This window comes from Sapajus apella, unplaced genomic scaffold, assembly GCF_009761245.1.
Source record: "Sapajus apella isolate SASKATOON/1434 unplaced genomic scaffold, GSC_monkey_1.0 scaffold16, whole genome shotgun sequence".
Lineage (NCBI taxonomy): Eukaryota > Metazoa > Chordata > Mammalia > Primates > Cebidae > Sapajus > Sapajus apella.
In genome coordinates, this window is record NW_022436956.1 from 22,991,845 (window position 1) to 22,994,825 (window position 2,981).

The 2,981-nt window shown below is 41.3% G+C and overlaps 1 protein-coding gene across 3 annotated transcripts in view; it reads right to left on the reverse strand.

Annotated features, from left to right (window-relative positions):
• The window catches only part of DLAT (dihydrolipoamide S-acetyltransferase), a 29,775-nt gene that overhangs the window by 11,385 nt on the left and 15,409 nt on the right, over positions 1-2,981 (reverse strand). For all 3 annotated transcript variants that reach the window (XM_032285555.1, XM_032285557.1, XM_032285556.1), the window contains exons 9-10: positions 1,105-1,197; positions 352-459 (exon numbers count right to left, since the gene is read on the reverse strand). In XM_032285555.1, the coding sequence (XP_032141446.1) occupies positions 352-459; positions 1,105-1,197 (201 nt within the window). The remainder of the gene's footprint in view (positions 1-351; positions 460-1,104; positions 1,198-2,981) is intronic.

Sequence of the window (2,981 nt, forward strand, 5' to 3'; positions counted from 1 at the left end):
GAAAGCACAAAAGAAAAAGAAAATTGGACATAACCAATATTTAAAATCTTACGCTTCACAGGACAAGACCAAGAAAGTAAAAAGACAATTCAAAGATTAGGAAAAAATTTTTGTAAATCATATATATAAGGAACTTGTACCTAGGGTATATAAAGAAATCTTAGGTATAATAATAAAAAGATAAATAATCCAATGAAAAAATATACAAAGGATTGGAATAGACATCTCTATATTTATTTTCTACCATCAACTGGTATATTGTAACAAAATATATGGACAAAAATATAAATGTTTAGTGGAGAAAGACAAACTTTTTCTAACTCAGAAAGTTGGAAATTCCAGACCTTTTACCTTATTAAGTTCTTTCCGTACCAACAAAACTTCTCCCATATTTACATCGATAGAAAGGTAATAATGAGGTATGGTTTGCTTTGATTGCATTAATCGCTGTGCAATAACCTGAAACCAAAGAGAATAAAACATCAATTATCTTGAGTTAAGGCCTTACCTAATTCAGGACTGTTTGTCTCTCACCTTACTCTCTGGTAATACTTATCTCAAGCATTATTATAATTGAAAGATGGAGGATTGCACCATAATGTAACAACTTCTAACAGAATTTTTTTTTGTTTTTTGAGATGGAGTCTCACTCTGTTGGCCAGGCTGGAGTGCAGTGGCGCGATCTCAGTTTACCACAACCTCCACCTCCCAGGTTCAAGCGATCCTCCTGCCTCAGCCTCCCAAGTAACTGGGACTACAGGCACGTGCCACCGTGCCTGGCTAATTTTTGTACTTTTAGTACAGACAGGGTTTCACTACGTTGCCCAGGCTAGTCTCAAACTTCTGACTTTGTGATCCGCCCGCCTCAGCCTCCCAAAGTGCTGGGATTACAGGCATGAGCCACCACACCTGGCCCTTCTAACAGATTTAACTAGAACAAGGTGATCCAAGTATTCAGTTGGCCAAAACTTCCCTTAAAGTAATCATCTAATATTCCCAACTCAAAAAGCCTCTGTCAATGTGTTAAAACTATGGAAGCAACTAAACAACTAGAGTAAAGATGCCCCTAATAGATCTGACTCCAGATGATGGTAATTCTCTTACTCGACGAATGCTGCTGATTGGGATATCTGTGAAGACACCTGTAGGAACCGGTGCCATTCCAGGACTTGGGGGAGGCACAACAGCTGCTGGAGCCTATGGGAGGAAAGAAAAAGCTCTTAGTAACTGTGGCTCAATCTTAGCATAAGTACCTGGGAAAGACTGCCAGTGACTTATGGTCTTTTTGTTTGTTTGTTTGTTTGTTTGTTTTGAGACAGAGTCTTGCTCTGTTACCCAGGCTGGAATGCAGTGGCTCAATCATGCTTCACTGCAGCCTCAACCTCCTGACTCAAGCAATCCTCCCACCTCAGTCCCCTGAGTACCTGTGGCTACAGGTGCACACCACCATGGCTGGCCAATTTATTTGTATGTTTAGTAGAGACAGGAATTATCAACATTGCCCTGGCTGGTCTCAAACGCCTGGGCTCAAATGATCCACCCACCTGGGCTTCTCAAACTGCTGAGGTTACAAGCATGAGCCACTATGCACAGCCTAAAAAATAAGCTTTATACAATAGCTATTTCTGTCCCCAGCAAGCAAAAGAGACTTCTGCTTATTTTAAGGGTTTTGTTTTTTAATTTTTTTTTACTTAGAGTTCTGAAATCATGTTTAAAATGTCATTTTTCTTTGTGTTAGAGTATGTTCAATGACTAGTTGATGTCAAAATAATTTTGGTTTTGCAAAATTATATTTAAGAAGAGTGACTGAAGCATTCTTAAATTGCAAGGAATAATAAATACAAATAAGCTAATCCATTATCCTAAACAATGTTAAAAAAAAAAAAAGGGCCCCACCCCGGGCACAATGGCTCACACCTGCAACCTCAGCACTTTGGGAGGCAGAGATGAATGAATCACTCGAGGCCAGGAGTTCATGAGCAGCCTGGCCAACACAGTGAAACACCTTCTCTACTAAACATACCAAAATTAGCCGAGTGTAGTGGTATGCACCTGTAGTGCCAACTACTTGGGAGACTGAGGCATGAGAATCGCCTGAATCCAGGAGGCGGAGGTTGCAATGAGCCAAGATCACGCCACTGCACTCCAACATGAGCGACAGAGTAAGACTCTGTCTCAAAAACAAACAAAAAAAACCAAACACCAAAAACAACTCATTCAACTGTACTTTAAAATATTTTGAAAAAGAAAAAAAGAACAAATCTTTTTTATTTTTTTTATTATTTTTTTTTTTGTTTGTTTTTGTTTTTTTTTTTGAGACAGAGTTTCACTCATGTTACCCAGGCTGGAGTGCAATGGCGCGATCTCGGCTCACCGCAACCTCCGCCTCCTGGGTTCAGGCAATTCTCCTGCCTCAGCCTCCTGAGTAGCTGGGATTACAGGCACGCACCACCATGCCCAGCTAATGTTTTTGTATTTTTAGTAGAGATGGGGTTTCACCATGTTGACCAGGATGGTCTCGATCTCTTGACCTCGTGATCCACCCGCCTCGGCCTCCCAAAGTGCTGGGATTACAGGCTTGAGCCACCGCGCCCGGCAGAACAAATCTTTTATTTCGGAGCAAACATTTGATTAGCTCAAAACATAATGTGGAATGTATGTCAACATAGTATATCATCTTTGATCTTGTATATGTATGATAGCACACAAACATCTAAATACAGTTGGCCCTCCACATCCGTAAGTTCTCCATCAGTGGATTCAACAAAAGGCAAATCAAAAATATTCAGAAGGCCGGGTGCGGTGGCTCAAGCCTGTAATCCCAGCACTTTGGGAGGCCGAGGCGGGTGGATCACGAGGTCAAGAGATGGAGACCATCCTGGTCAACATGGTGAAACCCCGTCTCTACTAAAAATACAAAAAATTAGCTGGGCATGGTGGCGCGTGCCTGTAATCCCAGCTACTCAGGAGGCTGAGGCAGG